This window comes from Rhinolophus ferrumequinum, chromosome 16 (assembly GCF_004115265.2).
Source record: "Rhinolophus ferrumequinum isolate MPI-CBG mRhiFer1 chromosome 16, mRhiFer1_v1.p, whole genome shotgun sequence".
Taxonomy (NCBI): domain Eukaryota; kingdom Metazoa; phylum Chordata; class Mammalia; order Chiroptera; family Rhinolophidae; genus Rhinolophus; species Rhinolophus ferrumequinum.
In genome coordinates this window covers 30997176-31019918 of record NC_046299.1, presented here as the reverse complement: position 1 = coordinate 31019918, position 22743 = coordinate 30997176, and the positions used below count along the sequence as shown (strand labels likewise).

Genomic DNA, 22743 nt, shown 5'->3' with positions numbered 1-22743 from the left:
TGTTCAAATCAGGTGGGATAAAGAGCCAATTTGAATAACTAAGGTCCTAATAAAATAATTTGAAAAATACCTTTGGAAACCTTGATCAATCCAATTAACCATAATGCCCTGACTTTTGGACAGGAAAAAAAAATTGTCACTCTTTGCAAACTGCTATGACACTTACTACACTATATGGAGAAGTGTCTGCCTTGTACCTGAAGGCAAACTCCTTAAAAGTAAGAATTTGCTTTACCCCTCTTGGTTCCTTCGTTGTCCACAGTGCTGAATATAGCAGGAATCCAATAAACGTCCATCAATCAGAAATGAATGTTCATTCTTAAAAAAGTTACAAAACGGATGAATCCTCACAGTGAAATGCAATTAATTACAGAACTGTCTTGATTACCTGTTAGAATTTAGCAAATATATACAGCTTGCCCTTCTGCCATTCTACATCTCCAACATTTATGACACCAGACCTTCAATTAAAAATCATTACTTAAGTTGCTTTATTACAGCTACAAATAAACTTTATTTGATGTAAGGTAATAAAACATTTTCAAATTTAACAACATTTATCTGACCAGAATTAACCATTTAAATTATGAGTATAAGTATATACAGTCACTTTTGCAAATCTGCGGTTCAGGAATTTGTACAAGCTTTGTCTCCAAGGACAGGCCCCCTCCCCTTTCAGGAAAGGCAGACCCTTCCCTGTATCGGATAAGAAGCAATGTCAGCGAAAGTTGGAAGAAATCCATAATCCACATTGGAATTCCACGTTATCCTGTGAGGGAACAGCTACATTTATGGTAGGAAAATAGTATTCTCTTTCAGTTCTCTTTTATCAAATGAAGGTTTGCGTTCATTTTTTTCCCCCTTAGAGGTACTCTTCTTTTCTCATTTACTGTCTTCCTGTCTCCTTAGCTCATAACATTACACAGTTCAACTGAAAAAAAAAAAAAAAAAACTATCCGCAAAGGGACCTCTTCTGTTTCCTTGTCGGCCCTAATGCCTACCACTTTGGGGAGGGAGAGGGGAGGAGAACAGAATTGCCCAGGCACACGTTTGATTTAAGATACAGAGAACACAACAATGAGTCTTCTAGAAGGAATAGAATGGTATTCGGGAGTGTTTACTAAGAGTGGCCCAAGTGACCTCCGGTTCACACAATTCAGTTGAACACAGTGCTACTCAACAAGAATTGACGTACTGATGCTTCACCTCCAAAAATATCACCTTTCATGGAGACCCCACTATTCCCCTACTTTCTCCCCCAAACACACAGTAATGAGCTAGCCTGTGCGCCCACTGCACCCGGTGGTAATGAGAGTCCATTTAGTGCCAACACCCACATTAGCCTACAGAGCAGGAAGGTGGCACTCACGCTTCATCCTGGTAGAAATCCTCAGGGAAGGCATCTCTCTCATGTCTCAGGACTGCTTGGAAGAAGTGTGAGCCCAAGAAAAAGTTTTATTCCAGTTTTATGATCCTCTCCATCCTGAGATCTGTTCCTGAGTTATACCATAACAGTAAGTGAGTTAACAAAGAAAGTACGTTGGTGGGAAAGTCACAGGGACCCTGCAGAAAAGCCAAACTGTTTGACAGAAGCTTAAAACAGACACTGCTCTGGGAAATCATTTGCATGAGCTGATGGCGGGATTCTGTTTTCTAACACAGACATGCAACATATTCAACACTATGCTTACTGCAGTTAGCTTAGAAAAACACCCTTCTGTCCTACAACAAAAGAAATTCTGCCTCATGAATGATTCCTGGATAGTCACCACAACGCCTAGACTTGGAAGCATGGGAAGCGCACACTGGAACTCACTGCCACTTGCATGGACTTGGACATACGCAAAGCACCAGAAACGGTGTGCTTTCTGGAATTCAGCCCCGTTCGACTGCTTACAGCTGAGCTGATCTGGCTGTCTTGAACGGAGGGCTATTTTCAATTGCACACAATAGCACTGATCCACAGGAAAAAAAGGTCACCATCTCCCTCATAATATACTTTGTACAACAGGTCACCCTGCTTGTCACATCTGAGCCCTCCCAAGAAAGGACAGAAGCCGCGTTCCATAGTTTCAGCAAATGATTTCCTTCTGTTGCCACCTCTGTCTTGTCTTGTTTTTGTTGTCTCCACGATTTCGCTTTTGATCATGAATCATGACTTTTTTTCCTACAGTAGTCAGAGTTTTGTCTATAAAGAGAGAGAAAGAAGACAAAAAAAATGCTTTAGCAGAACCGTAAATGTTGAGTGTTTTCAGGTGGGTGGATTTAATTTTGACAGCATTTAGTAATTTGAATCATTTCTGGCTCCTAAGGGGTTATGAGCATCTCTAAGGGAAAGAAAAAAGGCTGTGACTTTTTTTCGTAGATTTTATAACTTTTACAAGTTGCCATGGCCTTCATTTATTTGCAAATCAGCCCCAGATACCCCATTTAGAAATTCGCTTGTATAAATACAGCTATAGCCAAAAATGGCTCCACTCTCAAAAATCCTTGCAAACTACTCCTGCACTTGCCCCACCTGAAAAAAATAATGGTGACTACTAATGACAAATGGTCTCTCCTGGAAACCCTGAGGTTGCATTATAGTAAGCCATGTGCGCAAAGACCAGGAAACCCCACCACCCACACTTCCTTCCTCCCAGATTCACAGAAGTAGCATGAGTCATGGTGGAGTCATGGGTGAAGTCTTGACCAACGGCTGAGACCAACGGAAGAGTCTTTTTCTCCCTGGTGTAGAGCACCTTCCCTCTACAATGTTTCCCTGAAAATAAGACCGGGTCTTATATTAATTTTTGCTCCAAAAGATGCACTAGGGCTTCTGTTCAGGGAATGTCATCCTGAAAAATCATGCTAGGGCTTATTTCCCGGTTAGGACTTATTTTCGTGGAAACACAGTCGATTCACACTCCCCTAACTCTGTACCTTCACAGGACTCAACTGACCAAACCACGGTACATGCTTATACTTGAGAGCTCAGTCAATGAGGGTCCAGGGCCTGCCACTACACCCCCAGCCTCTGCCTCCCCATCCCATTGAAAGTGCCCCCCTCATTTGGCTACGAAGACTCCAAAAACGGGTTTTCCCGATAACAGGATCGGTTTCTCCACCAGACACCATCTCTCGCTTTGTCCCTCATCTCACACAATGACGCCTGAGGCCATGTCTCAGCTCAGGTCCACGGCTCCAGGCTCCTGGGTATCTGGGAGCAGGCTCTGAAAACGGGTTGTGTCGCCGACGGTGCTCCACACTGATTCCTAGCAGGGGCCCTGCCTCTTCTCAGCACAGAGAAGACCGTACTTCATCTGCAGCTCTCAGCAGCCCGGGCACTGTACTGAATCCCTCGGGCCTCGAGCCAAGGGCCACCTCGGACGTCTCCCTTTCCTTGCCACCCACCTGCTAGTCAACTTCCAAACGTCCAGACATCCTCGGCCTCTTTCCTAGTTTCGATGCCACCCTCCAGGGTGGGCCTTCCTGACAGGAGACCTTACTTTCACATTGGTCTCCTAACCCATCCCCCTTCTCCTGCCGTGAACCCTTATTTACACTGCAGTACTGGTCTCACTCCGGCTCAAAAGCCTTCATCTCTCCTCCCCCCCACACGGCCACCTGGCCCTCTGTAATGACCCCCACTTGACCCAGCTTCCAGGTTCTGCTGGAGAAACGCCCAGGTTCCTTACCTACCGCATCCACACCTATGTGCCGCCGTCTGTACTCTCACCTTTGCTTTGGGAAACCCCAAACCCACCTCCGTCCCTCACATCCCCTATTAAAATTCTACTCTTTATTCAAGACCCACCCCAATGATCACCTCCTTCATGATTTCCACCACAGATATTTTCTTCCTAAGACACCCCCCCAAGGCTTATTGTTCTTCTATACCCATCTGTACTGCTTGATTTTACGTTGTGCTATGTGTATTTACTATCTACCTAGAAAACAAAAACAAATTTTTTTTTTAGAAAACGCACGAGAGGTCAATTGCCTGTCCTTTAACGAGATGTCACAAAATTAAAATATAGACAATTATAAAGCATGAAGCAAAAAAGCTATTATTAAGCATTGATGATTTAATAAAAATAAAGTGCGAATTCCGGCTAGTTAAGGATGAGGAAAATACTCCTGTGGGGGGGGAATCATCTATGAAATAGCAAACTTTTTGGTATGTTTCTGTCTTTAAGGCAACGTCCCACCACAGAAACCTCAAGTTTCAGGAGACTTGATACTTCTTCCCAGTTCCTACTGGGACCCATTTCGTTTGATTTTTCTAATCACTGGTTTCCATAAAGAAAAGGTAGAATCTCCTTGAACTCCAAAGCTTCAGCACAAACCCTGGAGCAGCATGTTGACAGAATTCATGGCAGGAACCCAAGGTTACTCTGCTATGATTAACCACTGTGATGGACAGGGATTATAAGAGGCTCTTGAAAGAGAAAGACAATACATCACCGAAGAGAAGAAGGGAGCGGGAAAGGAAGAGCTACTTCAAAACAATTTCATGAAAGTCTTTTGTATGGAAGTAGTTTAGAAACTGCTTTTCAATATTGCTTGCAATATGGTGTCAAAGAACGAAAGTCATCAAAATATGACATTTAATAGCAATTTAGGCAATTCAAAAAAAATCCATAAAGTCAACAAAAAGGAAAAAAAATCCCTGCTTATATCACATTTGATTTTATATTACCGGTATTTGAATACTTGTGAAAAGAGGACAAAGGTTAAAGATAGTGGATTAAAATTACCAGTGAAGTAGTCATGGCCTTTGCCCTCTAGTCCTTCCGTATCCCAGGGAAGATCCCTAAGCACCTGCTAGACACCTGAGCCTCTCGCTGATAAAGAAAATGGGAAGAAGTGGATAAACATTTGGAAGTAGCAATACACAGTCTAGTAGACTGTTTATACAGGAAGAAAACTATGATGTAGGAGAAAAACACCAGAGCCAAGAATGCAGTTGTGGGGAAAGAAAAAGAGACTAGAACCTAAGCATCCAGAGTGGAAGAACAGGGCTGGCGAGATTCGCAGGAGGAGCGCTTTGTGTCCAGGATGGCCCAAGAAATATGAGCGTCGGAGAGATGGGTGGGGAACAAAGGCTTCTATGAAGGTTTGCTGTGAGCTATGGGTTGGACACCATGTCATTCTTCCAGAGACTCCAGTCGAATTACGAGTTGTTTGGGGTTACCCAACTGGTGTTTACTTAAATGTAACTGTGCAAAGTGTGAACTGTGTGAGGTATTTTGGTCACTAGTCTTTTACTAGCTACCACCAGACCATATCTACTTCCATCTCGGCCCACTGGACCATGAGATTCCAGAGGCAAGAACTGTCACTTATTCATCTTTCCATCCCCTGCCATGCCTGGCACCGTGCCTTGTACATAGTAGGCCCTCAAATGTTTCTGGAGAAAACTAGCCATTGAAGAGACTTTTTACATCCAGCCTCCACCTTCTGATTCGTCCCACATGGTGCCACTGAATCACTCTTCATCACTTCACATTCTCCTATTTGCAGAGAGTCAATGGATTACTACTGTCCACACTGGGGTTTCTCAACTTTAGCATTATAGACATTTTGGGCCAGGTAACTGTTTTGTTGGGAGCTGTCTGTGTATCACAGGGCACTTAGCAGCATCCCCAGCTTCTTCCCACTATATGCCAGTAGGTACTCCCCTCCCCCAGCTGTAATAACCAAAGACGTTTCCAGACTTGCCAAATGTTCCTTGGGGGCAAAATCACCCCTGGTTGAGAACAACTTGTCTACTCTAAAATCTCAAATTCTTGAGGCTGGAATAGAAGACCCTTCATAATTTAATTTTATTCTACCTTTCCATTGTGATATCCAAATCTTCCCCCACCCAACACTTAGCTTCAGCCAGACTCTCTGTTACATAAGGATGCCTCTACGTGAAATGTCCCCTTCACCTGGAAAACCATTTCTACTCTCCTTTTGTTATAAATGCTTTGACCACCTTCACAGACATATCCTTCAGGAAGTCCTCCCGAATCAGGTTAGGGTAAGCTCCGAATTACTTTCCTCTCCTTTGAATCCTATAGCCTTTCCTGTCTTCCCCTTTCATTTGCTCTCATTACAAAAAGGGTGAATGTCCATATGTGTGTGTTTGTGTGCAGTCTGTCCATTAGGAATATGTGCCCTAGGACAGAAAAGGCAGCGTGTATTTTCTGCATCCTCCTCAATGCATGGCACAGTATGAACAAGAATTTAAAAAGGCGTCTTCCCACATTGGAACTGACTAGAAAGCTTCCTGGTATAGAATGTTTTAAATAGCACCTATTCCAACTCTCTCTTAGAAATTACTTAAAAGTTAATGGGTATTTAGGCCAATCATCCTAAATGATTTTAATATTCTATAATTTTAAGTACAATCAATAATTATAAATTCAAACAGAGAGAGATGTAATGACGGGACAGTCATTTTCTTAGACCAGAGGATAGCAAACTATGACCTGTAGGCCAAATCCAGCTGTCCACCTGTTTTTGTAAACAAGGTCTTACATACTCATTTGGTGATTGCTTTCTCACTACTAAGACAGAGTGATGAGTTTCAATAGAGACCTACAGCCATCAAAGCCTGAAGTATTTACTATCTGGCCCGTCACAGCTTAAAAGTTTGCTGACCTCTGTCTTAGACTAACTGGAAAACAATACCGAAGTGTCCACACTAGCTAAAGACACAGAGGTAAATATCCTTGTAAGTTACGTTAGCTGATTTACTTTTATAAAAGACACAGTAGCGTGGACATTAAAAGCACTTCTCAACACAGATTTCCTGGGTCAAATCCAGCTCTATCACTCGCTACATGTATGACTTTGGAAAAATTATTTGAGCTCCCAAGCCCTTGTTTTGTTATCTTCAGAACAGAGATGAAGAAAACCAACTTCTCATAGTTTTAAGGATTAAGTGATATAATTCACATGAAATCTCAGCATAGTGCCCAAGAGTGAATCTTCAATAAATGTGGCGTATTATTATTTTAAACTGGAAAACCTATTTGTGTGACATTTGAAAATTTTGTATTTTGTGAACTATTTGAATTGTGTGAAATATTAGCTAAAAAAAATCAATAAAATTATTCTCCCGTTCTGTGACTGTGTAAGAGGCGTACAAAACAGGGGTGTTCTCTAGTTCAAGATCTCCTTTGTTCCTTCCTAGTTTCTACACTGGCTGCTTAACTGGACTCTCTGCCACCAGACTTTCTATTTTAACTGCCCTTCCCACTGCTGTCAGACAGACTTTCCTCAACCCACGTCTCAGCATGTTACTCCTGAGAACTGAAACCAACATGCTTTCCTGTTCCTGTGCTAAACAGCTCTGGGACTAGGCAGAATCATCCAGCTACTTACCCCAGGAAATAGTTGCTTCCAAAAGAAGACTGCACACCAACAGTACAGCTTACTTTGCAAGACTAATAGTTTGCTGGCTAATCCTGGTTTTAAGGCCCTCACTTAGCTGCTCCCAACAATCCGAAGCTACTATGTCATAAACACTGCGCAGTCCTCTCCAGCTCCCCACCTTCACGTCACCCAGCACAAGCCCTAAAACTCTATGCATATTCCTTACTTCCTCCATCTGAGAAACTACCAAGACTCTGTCAAGAAGGTGTCCTCCCACACGCCACTAAGTCTAACAAACTTAACTTACTTCTACTAACAGGTTTTTGTAATGGTCTTCTTAGACAGCTGATGGCTACAATTCCCAGCTCAAAAACATTTCATAGTTCTTCACTGACTACAGACTGAAACTATTTGACAAATAGAGTTGCACTGGGGTAATTCGTACCACATCGACCAGGTAGGGCCTATGTGACCTTAGGTAAGTTACTTTATGTCCCTGAGCTTCAGTTATTCTTCAGAAAATTGGGGATGCTAGAAGCACCTAACATTACAGGTAGAATGGTGTATAACATGTGAAAGGTGTTTAATAATTGTTAGCCATTATCACTTTTATTTATCATCTATTATGTGCCAGTCACCGTACTAGATCTGTAAATAGAAATCTAACTAAGACACAGCTCCTTCTCTGAAGGAATTTAGAATCTGGTGAGCAAACACTAGCGGTCAATTCAATAACAATCTTATAGTCCTGGAAAGATCTCTGGGGGATACAGGTTTGCCATAGTGCATATCCTAGAAGCAAAAATTGTATTCTTCAAAACAAAAATTGTTTTTAACATTTTTATTTGAACACTTTCATTATGTACAAAAGAGTATATTTAATAGATGTAAAAATGAATACCTGTGAAGCTACACCCAGGATCAAGAACTAGCATTATCTGTAGTCCCACAGCTTGGAGTTCCCAGGCCGAAAAACAATCTCTGGTTTCCCTCATCCCTGCTAGGGGATGTTTCTGCCTGCTTCAGTCTAGTGAAGTTAGAGAACAAGATGAGTTCCTAGAAGTGTTCAGAGCCATTTGGGGAAGTAGCCTACATCTGGAGCCTCTGGAGTCTATTGTAATCCATGAGGGTACTTTGGTTCTCTCCTTGAGCAGGGCTGTTCCCAAGATACCTGAGAGCACAGAGGTATCCTTGCCACCTTTATTACACACAAAGGAGTCTAATGCATGAAAACTAGATAGAAGTAAGATTCAGATGATGTGGAATCTAGCTACCGGTGCCACGAGCTCACAGGGCATCTCACTCTCCAGGTCTCAGTCACCTCTTCTGTCAAATGAAGGGTCTGGACAAGATGACTGGGAAGGTCCCTCTCAGCTACAGTGGTCCATTCCCTCCTGCCAGGTGTAGTGAAGAGGACTGCCGTCTCCTCTCACATGCCCAACACTAATGGGCTCTCTCTCACCAGCACCTTCCATCTTCTCATTCCAGTGTCTCTCCCCTCAGCTTTCAATCACGACGATGTCTCCTCTACCTCAAATTTAAAGCAAAATCTTCATCTGACCTGCTAACAACTCTAATTACTATACTGTCTCCTACCTTCTTTACAATGCTAAAGTCATTAAAGTGGGTTACATGGGAAGGGTCCATTTCCTTACCACCACTGGCCCTTTGCACTCTTTTTTCAGATCCCAACACCCTATTGCAATGGCTTCCTGGAAAGTCACTAATGCCTCCTAGACAAACTCAACAACTCTCTATCACTTTTCAACTCCTAAGAAAGCAGGCAGCACTTCCTAAAAGCTCTGTAGCTTCCAACCTGTGTGAATTTGCTTCCTTTATCAGTAAGGGTTGAGGCCGTCAAAAAAGTTTTACTGGATGTAATAGCAATGAAAATTATAATGCTACAATAATTAGAAATATACGAACATCATTTGGATGTTATTAATGGAGAAAGGATGGGAAACATCATTTTCTTTGTCGTCAAGCATATTAACTGCAGTTCATCAGCACATCAGTCTCATCTTCCAAACCAACTAAGTACCTATCCTTTTGGCTTTCAGAATTCTGTTGGGTGGAGGACTGGAATCCATAGAATTCTAAATTCAAGTCTAAGATGCTTAGTAGAATATAAGGTAGCTACTAACGCAGGAAGCTTTCTGAGACATGTTTCATTCAAGACCTTCTTATAGAACAGTTGGGGGGATGAAAGGAAAATAGTGATAAATGACCTTACAGCACAAGCTCAGGCCTCTCTGGCCTCTCGGCAAGCTTCAGGGCCTCGTGCATGCCTGCAGCCGAGAGCTTCCGGTTAATATTCCGGTACTGGCATTGGAGCAGGCTGCGATAGGTGGTCCTCAGGTCCCGGTTGAAGAAGGCATATATAAAAGGGTTAATGAGAGAGTTTGCATAGCCCAGCCACAGAAATGTCCTCTCCACCCACAGCGGGATACAGCTGCAGGCAGTGCCACAGATGAAGGGTCTGGCTGTGGAGAGGAGGAAAAACGGCAGCCAGCACACGGTGAAGGCCCCGACAATGATCCCCAAGGTGGTGGCCGCTTTCTGTTCCCTCTTAAAGATGGAGATGTTTTTCCTTTCGTGTTTGAGGAGTCTCGAGAGGTTGGCACACTCCTCCACCTCCTTCTGGAGCTTCACCATGCCGTTCAGGGAGATGATGCTGTCCGGCTCCTGCAGGCGTGGGAAGCCAGGGAACTTGTGTTTGGCAGCGCTCTTCCTGGCGGCCTTGTAAATCTGGTAGTACATGAAAAGCATGACGGACATGGGGATATAAAATGCCACTGCGGTGGAATAAATCGTGTAGCCGAAATCCTGGCTGATCAGGCACACCTTGTCGTCATTTACATTCTGAGCCCATCCAAAGAGTGGGGGTAAAGTGATGGAGGCGGAAAGAAGCCAGACGGAGAGAATCATTTTTGCCATGCATTTTCCATTCTGCCTCACAGGATACGTCAGTGGCCTCGTGATCCCAAGGTACCTAGGTGAGAAATGGAAATAGACCATGTGACTACAGTGATCACAGCTCATCAACTAGCAAGTACCTCCAGCTAGGTGCTAGCCTTCATACCTAGTAGTTCCATTCCTCACAATAGCCCTTCTAGGTAGGCATCAGTATTCCCATTTTTCAGAAAGGTAAACTAAGGCTCTGAGAAGTTACTTATTTTATTCCCGGTCACACAATTAGCTAGAGGTGCTACCAGGATTCAGTAAGAGCACTGTGCCTGCAATACTAGTTCATGCTCTTTTCATACCTTGTAACTTCTCACATTCCATGCAGTCAATGAACTGAAGATTAAACATCCGCCCTCCTATGACCACTGCCACCGAAATGAGCCAGGAACAAAATGTGAAGCCTGATGTGGGATGTTGTGACACATCCTCACCAATTAACTAAGGTCTACCACACACTGATATCATACACCCACTGATCTGCTCAGCTGTCTTAATTCAGTTCAGCTTTTAACTCATTTTAACTGCTCTGCATTGCAGTGAAAACATTTCAAGATCACAGAGATTTGTGAGATATTTAGGAACTCCTAGGGTTTTGGAATAGACAGTAGCAAGTGATCCTTGTTTTACCCCCAGAAGATTCTCACACGAGAGTAATGTCAGAGAAACACTCTCTCCTCTCTTGAGAAGGCTCATAAGAAAGGGTACAAGTCTAAAAAATATTAGGTAAACACAACATTTTTTCTGTGCTTAGTTCTATATAGAGAATAAACATTTCTCCGTCGGTTATCAAGGATTTATAATGCAAAAGAGACTCAACAAACAGAAAACATACAGTAAGACATTTGCCAAATGCTTGTCATTTTCAGTTTTCCAAATCTGTCTTCTCCTCTGTATTTAATGGTCTTGGCTTGTATTTTGGGGAGGATGCAAAGAGCACTTGAGAAGTTAAGGTAAAAGCTGGTCATTTTGTTGTTTTTATACTTCATGTATGTATATAAAAGATACACTCTTGAAACATGAAAAGAAAAGGTACAGAGAGTCCCCAATTTACCAACTGGTTATTTTCTGAAAGTCTGTCAGCTAGTAGGTTGAAATTTTGAAAATAATTATTTTTGTGCTAGAAATAGCCTCATGTCTTATGCTTAAATCATCCCCAAAAGTAAAACACCATGCCTTCACCATGAAAATTAGCATCATTGCAAACGTACAAGGCATAACTGAAATACAGTAAAAAGGAATAAGCCAGATTGGATTATTAATCAAGATTATTTATTCATTCCTTCAACAAATATTAATAGAGCTCCTTCTATATGCCAGGTGCTATTTTAAATGCTGAGGATATGGCAGCGAATAAAACACACAAAACTCTTGAATGCAGGCGCAGGAAAATCATGTCCGGGTTGAACAAGAAGACAGCCTCGTGGTAATACTGAAAGGACTCCTGATCTCTTCCAAGGATTCCTGTTCTTCACTTCACAACCTCTGCCTTCCCTTTGCCTTGATAATACTGACCCACAAGCACCATTCCTAGGCTTATCAGCTGTAATTCAGATTATGTTTTGGGTCCCCAATAGAATGATGAGAAAGAGAGAGGTTTTCCTGAGAACACAAGAATAAGAGCTGAAAAGGAAGGGAAAAGAGAAAAGGAGGTCAGAAGGAAGAAGTAAGAGAGGAAGAGGAAAGAGAGAGGGGAAAGTGAAAAGAGAAAGCAAGAGAAGGACAATGTGAAGTAGACTTTGCCTTATGTGGAATTATCTGAAATTATCTGAGTTTTAAACTATGGGAGGAAATTTTTAAGGAAAAAAAAAAAGTAGCCAAGGAAACCCCTGGAAAAAGGTGTTCGAATTGACTGGTAGACCACAATCAAGCTGATCCCTGCCCCAACACTGAATGCAGATGGTTCCTTAAGGGAAAAAAAAGTCTCCCTTTCTTTGCTTTGGTTCAGGCGCTCTCTCTCTAGCCGGAACTCCTCTGCAGACCTCTCCTTTTGGACCTCGTCCTTAACTATCTATCAGCTCCTGTAGATGTAGATTTTGGCTCCTTCCTTGTTTCCCAGCTCCCTGAGGCCAAATTTGCTAGGACTGGGACTTCGGTTATCTTCTCTTTTCCTGTAGCTACAGGCATAAGCTGCTGATTCCCAAACCAGGATCCGGCCTCCTAGATACCAACCCACGCTGCAGGTCCAACAGGGAAAAGATTTGTTCATACAGTTCCCCAGGTAGCCACCAGATGGCAATGTCAGACCATCTTACACCTACTGAACTAGGGGGTCAGGATGGTGGGTAGTTATTACAGAACAGGTGTTTGTTGGAAGGAGGAAATAGGATTACTCATGACAAGAAAACAAGTTATATTTCATTTGTGAAGTTATACAAAAAAAAAAAAATTAGCCGGCCTAAAATTCATAACCTGGTGAACTCTATTTTTGAGAAAATCAGTTCAGTTCTCCCTTCCATCCTTCACTTTTTCCTTACTCAAATATTATCATCAGGCTTAATTAAATCCAGCCTTTATCCAGCTCACATGAATAATATAGAATTCATAAAGATTAATCCTGAGAGATGAATTAATTGAGATTAAGGACATCTCAGAATATTAAATAATCTCGTAAGAACAGCATGATTCATTCTAACATACTTAGTCTGACTTATATTACATTTCAGTGATGTGGGATTGGCCCATATTTGGTCCTTTCTGAATGTACAGATTATATTCCATAAACTTCTATTTTATGCCAAGTTCTCTAATGATCTCAAGTCATATTCTCCAGTAAGGGAACTATATCTGCTTCTTTAGTCTCCTGGATACCTCTTAATGAGTGAAGGCTAAAGTCAACCAAGAGATGATTAGAAAAAATGAGTGCTCATTAAAGTGTCTGGAAATAAAGTAAATAAACAAAACTCAATAGTTTTTTTAAAAATTAACAATTAGAAAATATTATAGAAGGAAATAATTCCATGCACAACAAAAATCAAAAAATTAAAATATCTAGAAAAATCTATTAAAATGGCTAAGCTTATAGGAAGCAAACATAAAATGCTACTGAAAGACCTAAGAGAATGCTTGGATCCATGGGGGAAACACTTTTTTTAAAATAAGAAAACCTGGTATTATAAAAGTGCCAATTTTTCCTTAATTAATCTAGAAATATATAACTCCAGCTGAAAACCCTAGAAGGATGTTGGTTAGTGTGATCAAGTGATTTTTAATTTCATCAAGTAAATATGCAAAAATAGACAGAAAACCTGAAAAAGAAAAAAATTAAGGGATACTTATCCTATAAATAGTAAAACGCCACAGGAAAAAAAAAATCTCAATAAGAATTATCCAGAAATAGACAGATCAATAGAACAGAACAGATCCAAATGTATCAGGAAATTTAATGTAAGAAAATGAGTCATTTTAAATCAGTAATAAAAGAGACATTCATGAAGTCTAACAACTGGCTAGCAATTAGGATAAAAATAAAACTGGCTTATCTTTCTTCCTATTCAAAAATAAATGCCATACTATCAGACAGAGAAATTAAGAAAACAATCCCATTTACAATTGCATCAAAAAGAATAATATACCTAGAAATAAATTTAAACAGGAAGCAAAAGATCTGTATTCTGAAAACTATTGACTGATAGAAGAAATTAAGGGAGACACAAATAAATGAAAGGATATACCATGCTCATAAATTAGAAGAATGAATTAAAATGTTCATACTATCCAAAGCAATCTACAGATTCAATGCAAATCCTATTAAAATGTCAATGGCATTTTTCACAGAACTAGAGCAAATAATCCTCACATTCATATGGAATCACAAAAGACTCCAAATAGGCAAAGCAATCTTGAGAAAGAAGAACAAAGTTGGAGGTATCACACTCCCTGATTTCAAACTATACTACAAAGCTATACTAATCAAAATAGTATGTTACTGGGACAAAAACAGAAACATATGTAGCTCAATGGAATAGAATAGAGAGCCCAGAAATAAACCCCCACTTACTTATATGGTCAATTAATCTACAACAAAAGAGGCGAAAATATACAATGAGAAAAAAACAGTCTCTTCAATAAATGGTGCTGAGGAAACTGGACAGATACATGCACAAAAATAAAACTAGACCACTTTCTTACACCATACACAAAAATAAACTCACACTGGATTAAAGACGTAAAGATAAGACCTGAAACCATAAAACTCCTGTAAGAAAACATAGGCAGTAAACTCTGACATAGGTCTTAGCAATTTTTTTTGGATATGTCTCCTCAGGCAAACAAAGGCAACCAAAGCAAAAATAAACAAATGGGACTAACTCAAATTGTTGCACAGTGAAGGAAACCATCAACAACACAAAAAGGCAACCAACAGAATGGGAGAAGATATTTGTAAATGATATATCAAAAGAGCAAACTTATGGTTGCCAGAGGGAGGGAGGTGGGGGAATGAGTGGAAATAAGGAAGGGAATTAAGAAGTACAAACTTCCAGTTATAAAGTAAGTCATGGGGATGCAATGTCTAGCATAGGGATTATAATCAATAATATCGAAATAACTATGTACCGTGACATATGGTTACTAGACTTATTATGGTGATCGTTACATAAGGTATGTAAATATTGAAACTAATGTAATATTGTACGTCGACTACCATTAAAAATAAATTTTAAAAAAAGAAAAGAAAAAACATGCTAAGAATTGGAAAGAGGTGATGTAAGGGCCCTGTGATCGGTTAGAGTTTGGAATAAAAAGTTTAGTGTAAAAAAATAATAAATAGATCCCAGGTGGATCAAAGATTATCATGTAAAAATATTAAAACCTAAAATTATTTTGAGGAAATATGGGTATTTATGCAATCCTGAAAGGACAAAGGTCTTTCTTAACCATGCTACAAAAGCCTGAAACTATACAATGACATAGTGATACATTTTTGACAAAAATTTTATACACAAAAACAAAAAATAAATGGCATTTACTTTAAAAATCACTATTTACAGAGTTAAAAGTCAAATGACAAATGTGGGGTCCAAATAACAATAGCCCAATATTGAAAGGACTCCTTTCAATAAAAAACAACTATCCCACAGGTCAATAAAAAACAACTATCCCAATAAAAATACTGAAGCAATTAATCAAACAAAAAATAAGGATAGCCAATAAGCACTTAGAAATATGTACAACTTCACTAACAATCAAAGAGATGCAAATTTTTAAATAATGACATACCTTTCGGTTATTTGTCAATGTTTAAGAAATCCAATATAAGGGAGGTGTAGGAAAAAAAGCACTCTATCATCCTGCTGGTGAGAAAGTCAAATCAGATAACAGGACTAGAGGGCAGTTTGGCAATTAATACACATTTACCTTCAGGCTGAGCAATCAAGACTTCTAGAAATTTGTCTTCAGAATATAAACGTAAAGGTGCAAAATGATTCATGTGCAAGGATGTTAACTAAACACATAAGAGAGGGGAAAAAAGATCCAATCTTAATATCTATCAATAGGAGATTAGTTTAAAAATATGTGTCATGTAACCTATGATGTCTATATCTATTTATTGATACGAAAACCAAAACAACAAAAAAGTGGATAGAAAATAATACCTAGCCGTAAAACACAAGTAATAGTGTCATATATTAATCTTTTCTATGTAAAACTAGGTGTTTATATGAGTGTGTGTGTGTGTGTGTGTGTGTGTGTGTGTGTTTGTGTATGTGTGTAGCGGGTGGACTGAGATGTCTAAAAAAATGTAATATCTACCAGAATATTAATTGCAATTTTATCTGAGTTGTAGAGATTTTAGTAGTTTAAAACTTTTTCTTTGTACTTTTTTATGCTTGTTTAAAAAACTGTTGAGTACGTAAAACATGAAAAAAAAATAACATCATTTTCATTCTAAGAACAAAATAAAAGATTTCAAAGGAGTCTGTGATTCCTAAGTCATTTAAGTGATTTTGGCAATAGAGATGATCTGGTTCATAATATGTATAAAAAGCTGATAATTAAATCTTAGATTGTTTTATTTGATTAGCTTTTCAAAAGTGTTTTATTATATTCATAAATTCATACAAATGAAACAAAACGAATTGGCATTAAAAAATCACATAATTACTATATAAAGTACTACTGGTATTCAGGGAAGTATTTGTCCAAATTATACATTCATTCTCCCAAATCTTGCAGAGTATAAATCTTACCTTGGAGGGAGAGGGGAAAAAAGCAGGCTAGATTGATTCTGAATATTCCCTGTTATGCATGGTTAATATTTATCACACTAACATTTTATGTTCATTGTTAATTAGGAAGTGGGGTGCATAGAAAGCCTTCAGAATTTAACTTTAAAATGCACACAAATGTTAAAATACAGTGAGTCTCAGACAAAGGCACCAATGTATTATATAATTGAGAAATGTATGCAACTCACATTAGGAGTTCCATTAAAGAAGGGGTTTGGAGGAAAAGGATTAGGGAGTTATAATCTATATAGAGAGGGATTAGAGAGCAAATTAACTCCGCTGCCTGTCACCCCAATACACTTTAATTTAAAAAAAAAAGAAATGATAGATAATGGTTCTTTAATTAAATGACTTTCCCTGAGTTGTGTTGCTATAGAATAATAATTGAAGGCGTAAAAGAAAGTAGGTAGAATTATTCTGAAATGCGCTGCATTTGGAGTGTTAGGCTTATAAAAAGGTTTGTATGCTTAGCATTCCTCTCCTGGGAGACCTCCTCCCTCACAGTAGGCGAAACCCACTGGCATCTCCAGCCTAGATCACTGGTTCTCAAAGTTGTCAGATTATCACCGAGAAGCTTTTGAAATATATAGATTCCTGGGCCACCATCCACAGATTTTTTTTTTTTCAAGAAGGTATGTAGACCCAGGGCTTTGTATTTAGGACTGACTGTTTTAGTTCTTGATCCCATGTACTGCCATTAGAGTAGCCTTCCCTTATTCAATTACAAAAACTTTAGACTTACTGTATAAGGACCTTAGCTTTACTTAACCTACATCGTAATGGTTTGCTTCCAGTTTGGCCTAACAAAAAATCATGAATCATGTTTACATTATCTTAGGCATTTGTTCTATCTCCCAGTACTGTGCCAAATACAACTGAGGTAAAGCATGGTTTTTATGTCTTAAGTTATACATTTTTAAAAAATGCATAATACACAACAGGGTTTGTAAACCTTTTTGACAACAAGAATAAGTATTTCTCACAATAAGAAATATATTTTCCACAGTCACTCAGTTAAAACACTTGTATTTATGTATATACATAAGAAATAGAGGCCTACAAATGTATGTACACATGTAAGTATATAGATACAGATATGCAAATATTTACGTATATATGAAATTGAAACAACAGTTTCACAATACTAAGACCATTATAACTTGAATTCACTCTCTTCTATTATATGCTATTCTACTTTAGATTTTTTTAATGCCAGTTTTCTAGAGGGTATTATGCTAAGTGAAATAAGTCAGAGAAAGACAAATACCATATGATTTTACTCATATGTGGAATCTAAAAAACAAAATAAATGAACAAACAAAACAGAAACAAACTCGTAGACACAGAAAACAAAGTGATGGTTGCCAGGTGAGAGGGTTGTGGAGAGCTGGATTTAAAAAAAAAAAAAAAAAAGGGATTAAGAAGTACCAATTCGCAGTTACAAAACAGTCACAGGGATGTAAAGTACAGTATAGAAAATTTAGTCGATAATATTGTAATAACTATGTATGGTGTCAGCAGAGGGTTACTATACTTATCAGGGTGATGACTTTGTAAGTTATATAAATGTCTAACCACTATGCAGTACACCTGAATCTAACATTAAATGTCAACTGTAATTGAAAACTATTTTAAAACATTTTTTTAAATGTTGGTCTTAATGCACTAAATTGATTTCATAACCCAAAGCCTGGAAATAGGTCAGATACTATAAGTGCAATGGAGAAACATAAAGCATGGGAGGGACATAGAGAGTAGAGGCTGGGGTTCGGAGCAAGTTGCACTATAGATTTGCATTGTGATCAGGCCCTTTCATCTCTACCTTTCACAGTAGGTGTTTAGACCTCAGTTTTTCCTTGAACCTTGAAATTGGCTTGTGTCTTTAGGTTGTAGATATCCAGTATCTCAAGCAATAGATTTCTACCCAAGTCTTATTCGACAGAACCCAAACCATCCCCCGCAAGGGCACAAAGAGCACTGACTTTGGGCCTATGATTCTTTACTCCTCTACGGCCTCACTTCTAATTCTCACCCTCTCTCTCTCACTTTTCAAGTTTACAGGTTTATTCTGGTCCACCTATAGATATACTCATATGGAAGACTTTCACTCAAACCCCTAACGGACACTCAAAAAAACATAGCCGACTTCCTTCCATCAGAACCCCATTTTAAAGAAAGGAATTGGCAAATTAGGTGGCAACTTGAGTTGATCCAATAGGAGAGTAAGAGGACGGTGATACAAAACATCTGAGAAAGGAAGCAAGACTAGAGGGTGTTATACCCTACATACAACAGAGCACAGGGACTTCGAGTAGGTGTTTGTAGAATTCATTGGTATGAGACCTGGCTGGACAGGAATTGGTGAAGTGGCAGTATGAATGAAAAAAAGAAGACAGAAGCAAAAGATACTGTTGAAACAGAATAGACAGAACTTGGAAGTGGTTTAGCAAGGATGAGGGAAAGGGACAAATACAAAGGAAGAGTTGAAGAAAACTCATCAATGTTTTCAAGCCAAGGTGACTAGGAAGAGCGTGGGGCTATTCTCTGAAACACGCAGTGCTCAGTCACTGCAATCCACCTTCTACCCCCAAGAGGCCTCGGGGACAGATCTTGTTGGGGTCACTGATGACCTCTACATTCAGTGGACAGTTCTCCATCCTCATACTGAATAGGTCTGCAGCTCTCGGTCTGCACTCACTGCCTCCTTTTTGAAACTCTTTCCTTGGTTCAATATCACCAGTCTCTGGGTTTTCCCACCCCTCTGCCCACTCTTGCTGGTCTTCTTCGTTGCCTTATCCTCCACTATGGGGTCTTTATGTTTTGGAATTCTTTAAGGCTGGGTCTTCACCCCACTTTTCTTCTAACTCTATATTCCCTAGTTGTTCACATCCATTACCAGTGCTTCAAAAACCTCTATTGGCTGATGATCCCAAAATCTGAATCTCCAGCCCAGATTTCCCCATGGAGCTCAGACCCACAAATCCAACTACCACTTCACATCTCTATTTGGTATCTCTACAGCATCTAACGCACTCCTTCCTTCAACACCTTCTACAGGTCTGGCACCATCTCAGCAGGTCCGAACACATCATCATCTCCACAAACTGAGGCTCCTTCTATTTCCTCAACTCAGTGAATCCACCTAAGGGTGTGGTCCAGAAACCTGGGAGTCTTCCTTGACTCCTCTTTCTCATTCATCATTCCCCTCCCACTTATTAACCCAGTCCTGTCTATGGACTTTTGCAATGTCTCTAAAAACTTTCAACTTCTGTCTCCAGTGCCACTACTCTAGAATCACTCTCTCTCCGTGATTACTGCAATGGCCTCTCAATTGGCCCTCCACATCTATTCTTCTCCTTCCTGATCCATTCTCCTCATGCATCCAGGGTGATCTTTTATTTATTTTTTTTAATTTTTAAAAAAAATTTCATTGAACCAGTAATGTCTTCACATACTTAACATTTAATACATAATACAATGTATACTGACAAGTCTTGCGTCAAATCCTGTTCCCATCCTCACCACCCACCTCCTGTATGTATCACTTCTACTAGAATCATGTGTCCTCTTCCAGCTTTTCTTGTACAAATGCAAACAAATGGGAGTCAACGTTCCTAGCTTCCACTTTCTTACATTAGACAACATACTGGATACATTATTTTGTACATAGCTTTTTTTCACTTAACAATATATCCTCGAGATACTTTCACACTGGTGCATGGAGAGTTCCCTCATGCTTTTTCAGAGCTGCATAGCATTCTTTTGTAGGGCTGTGCCATCATTTATTTATCCAGTAATAAATAAATAAATAAATAAGTAAATTTAAATAGTAATCTACAACATTCTTACCCTCCTATATACCAGTCAAAGACTTAAAGAAATCCACACTTCAGATGTGAACAACCAGGCACATAAAGAATGAAACAACCCAGCACCTTCCTTGGTGATGTAAACTCTAAAACTGACTGGCTACCTGTCCTTTGGTTGGCCTTTCAAGAAAAGGCATGATATTGTTGGCCAACGCTGCTTTCCAGCTACTGAAGGTCCCACTGACGCAGAACAGGATCGGTATTTCCTCCCATTAGCCAAGAACATTCCCATTAACTGGAGTCCAGGGCCTAGTTCCCAAAAACCCTGCAATTCCCGGGGATGTGTGTCCTTGAGCCATCCTTGCAAAAGAGACAAGAAGACAAGTTTCCTCAACATACCTCAAGTTGCTTCACTGTTTGGATTTAAACTATTTAAAATTTAAAATAGGATTGTTTTACTTCTACTTGAAGAATAGCATGCATAATGACCACTGCAGTATACACCTGAAGCTGAATAATACTGAATGCCGACTATAATTTTATACATATATGGTCATAGGATATGGAGCACAGCATAGGGAATAGAGTCAATGGAATTGTAACAGCTCTATACGATGTCAGAGGGTTGTAGATCGGGGGGGTTATCACTTTGTAAGGGGTGTAGATGTCTAATTATTACTAATAATATATAAATAAATAAATAAATAAATAAATAAATAAATAAATAAATAAGAATAGCATGCATTGTAGTCTAAACCCATAATTATTCAATCTTTTAAGTACATAAAAATACGGCCTCTCTAGCTTTAGGTAAAACACTTGTCTCTGTATTTAATATTTTGATAGCACCACTTCCCTTTCTTAAGTGAACTGTATGGAAAGTTATGAATTAAATTTACCCTATCCTCTCTTTTCTATTCATTACTGTTTATAATTGTTAATTAATTTGCCCATTTCTATTAATCGTCCCCCCAAGCAATCAACTAGCAAATATATTAAATCTTGAAACGAATATTATGTATGTGTATATACCCAGTTTCCATCTGTTTTCCTTCTAAATTGTTTATCTGATCTAGGGCTATCACAAATGTTCAATATATTTCCACTGAAATAAAATAGAATATAAATTAGTATATACTTACCAAATGCATTTTTGAACTTAAAGTCTTAAACATAATAAGCTTTAGACCTTACAACTAACTATAACCAAATACATATTTTAAAATAACTATGAGAACAAACGAACAAAAGAATTTTTAGATTTAGAAAACAGATGATATGATATATTCCAACCTAGAAAAGGAATTAAAAAAATGAGATTCTGAAAACCAAAGCAAAAATAAAAAAGCAACAGCAAACACAGTTGGTACAATAACAAACATCAATAGTTAGTTAGTTCTTTAAAATGAATAAAACCAAAAATTCCCTTTACAGATTGACATCACAAAGAGATGAAAAGAGGAAAGGAATAAAAAGAGAAGGATCATAATTTTCAAAGTAAATTAAAACATAACAAAGAATTTATTAAAAAGCTTTTTGGGGAAAACCACATTATACCATCCTATGTATAAAAGTCAATATTTAGGAAGACATTGCAATTGAAAACTGAAGACAAAGTTACCATAAAATAATCAAACCTTTAAATTCAGATAGTATTAAAATGAATTCCTAAAAACAAAACCCCAGGTCCTAGCACCATAATTTTTACTCTTATCTACTTAACACTTGAAGAAAACAACTAGCATCAGGTGTTTAGCTGGTTATTCTCTTCTTTCATTCTAATCCTTTATTGTCATATCCTTTTAAAATTTTTCCAACGGCACTATTTTACTAGTTTGAAATACTATTCAGTAGTAGTAGTAGTGTACATGAACCATAGTTACAGAATTTAATAACTTAGATGTCTTCCTTTTCTAAGAAACACAAAATGTATCAATAAGAATGGGAGATTATTCTCTTCCTTTCCCTCTAGCACATTAACCATTAAAAAAACACCACAACTTGAGTCCAGAGGCTGTTTCTATTCTTCTTTTCTTCCCTTATTCCCTTTTTACATATCTTTATACGAAAGCAAAAATATTCCAGAATTTAAAATTGTAGCTGATAAAACTTACTTTCTACTTGTTTGGGGAAAAAATTATATTCCTTTTACACATGTGTCTACCCAGACACCCAACCTGCTTTGTGTAAGTTTAATGAAATATGGCATGTAATCTTTTCCTTTTATCCCCAGAATGACTATGCTAAAAGAACAGGAAGGGCAAAAATAAGTCTGCCTCATGTATTCTTAGCATTTGAATGACACTAGCTAACATTTCCTTCTAATTTAGTTTAGAAGGAAAACACATTGAAACTGGGCATATACACATACATAATATGCATAAAGCATGCCA

At 38.7% G+C, this 22743-nt stretch overlaps 1 protein-coding gene across 1 annotated transcript in view; it reads right to left on the bottom strand.

Moving 5' to 3' along the window:
• Positions 1–536: 536 nt before the first annotated feature.
• HTR7 (5-hydroxytryptamine receptor 7) overlaps positions 537–22743 on the bottom strand; it is a 72660-nt gene continuing 50453 nt past the window's right edge. The window contains exons 2-3 of the mRNA XM_033129762.1: positions 9581–10339; positions 537–2188 (exon numbers count right to left, since the gene is read on the bottom strand). Of these exons, the coding sequence (XP_032985653.1) occupies positions 2146–2188; positions 9581–10339 (802 nt within the window). The 3' untranslated portion in view covers positions 537–2145. The remainder of the gene's footprint in view (positions 2189–9580; positions 10340–22743) is intronic.